This window comes from Cherax quadricarinatus, chromosome 13 (assembly GCF_038502225.1).
Source record: "Cherax quadricarinatus isolate ZL_2023a chromosome 13, ASM3850222v1, whole genome shotgun sequence".
NCBI classification, from domain to species: Eukaryota; Metazoa; Arthropoda; class Malacostraca; order Decapoda; family Parastacidae; genus Cherax; species Cherax quadricarinatus.
The window spans coordinates 25,948,618-25,949,579 of NC_091304.1; the positions used below are offsets into that span (position 1 = coordinate 25,948,618).

The window sequence follows — 962 nt, forward strand, 5'->3', positions numbered from 1 at the left end:
ATCTGCTGAGTCCTGGAGAGCTCCATTGTACATATGAGCAGATCTTGTGTGGAGGATGTAAATCTTACAAGCACTAGAGTCTGTGGTGGAACTTGAGATACATAAGTAAGCACATTTAAAGTATATATATATATGTATATATATATATATATATATATAATTATCCATTTAGGAAATATCACACAGAGGAGTGCTATCACTGAACAATTCTGCAAATTCAACTATAAACTTAATTATAATTTTAACCTAGACCTTACAATTAATCTCTCTTAAAAACTAAATATAACTTAATTGTTTATCTTTTGGTACATGTACATCAAAACACTGCAAAACTGTGTAGGTATATTCTTTTGTTATCATATAATAAGACTTGATTCATGGTAAGAACAGACTTAGATAATATTGGCATTTAAAAGTAGGACCAGTTATGTAACTGAAACAAGAGAGGAGCGCAGGCAGATCACCTCTTGCTTCAGTTTAGCTTGCACCTTTGTTTCTCCTAAAATAATGGTCAACATCAGCATGTCAATACAAGTAACTTTGTATGTAAGTCACAGCACATGAACTATTTTAGCTCCATGGTCTTCACCTTAACCATAAAGAGCATTGAAATGATTGATTATTCTTGTGTGTGCTTGGAGCTAAGTCTTTTAAGGCATTGTCTTAATAAAATTGGGATTGATATACACATGTATGGACCAGCATAAATTAAGGTGTATGAGTAAGACTGTGAGCTTACCCTGTGTAGTGGCAGGGCTCTAGCATGTGGTTATGGTACTAAACTACCACTGTGGTTGCTGCATTGAAAGTGTTGCTGTGATGGTGCCCACTGGGTGACAGCACTTGACCCCCACCTCCCCTATTATATGGACTCGGAGGTGAGAAGGCCATCCGGCAGGTAGGGCTTGAGTGAGGAAGGTGTGGCACGATGTTGATCCCCATCACCCAGACTGGCCCCACCC

At 38.0% G+C, this 962-nt stretch overlaps 1 protein-coding gene across 1 annotated transcript in view; it reads right to left on the reverse strand.

Moving 5' to 3' along the window:
* Positions 1-329: 329 nt before the first annotated feature.
* Positions 330-962, reverse strand: part of LOC138852639 (trinucleotide repeat-containing gene 6C protein-like) — a 15,244-nt gene continuing 14,611 nt past the window's right edge. Inside the window, exon 2 of the mRNA XM_070084607.1 lies at positions 330-962. This exon is cut by the window's right edge and continues 278 nt beyond it. Within this exon, the coding sequence (XP_069940708.1) occupies positions 863-962 (100 nt within the window). The 3' untranslated portion in view covers positions 330-862.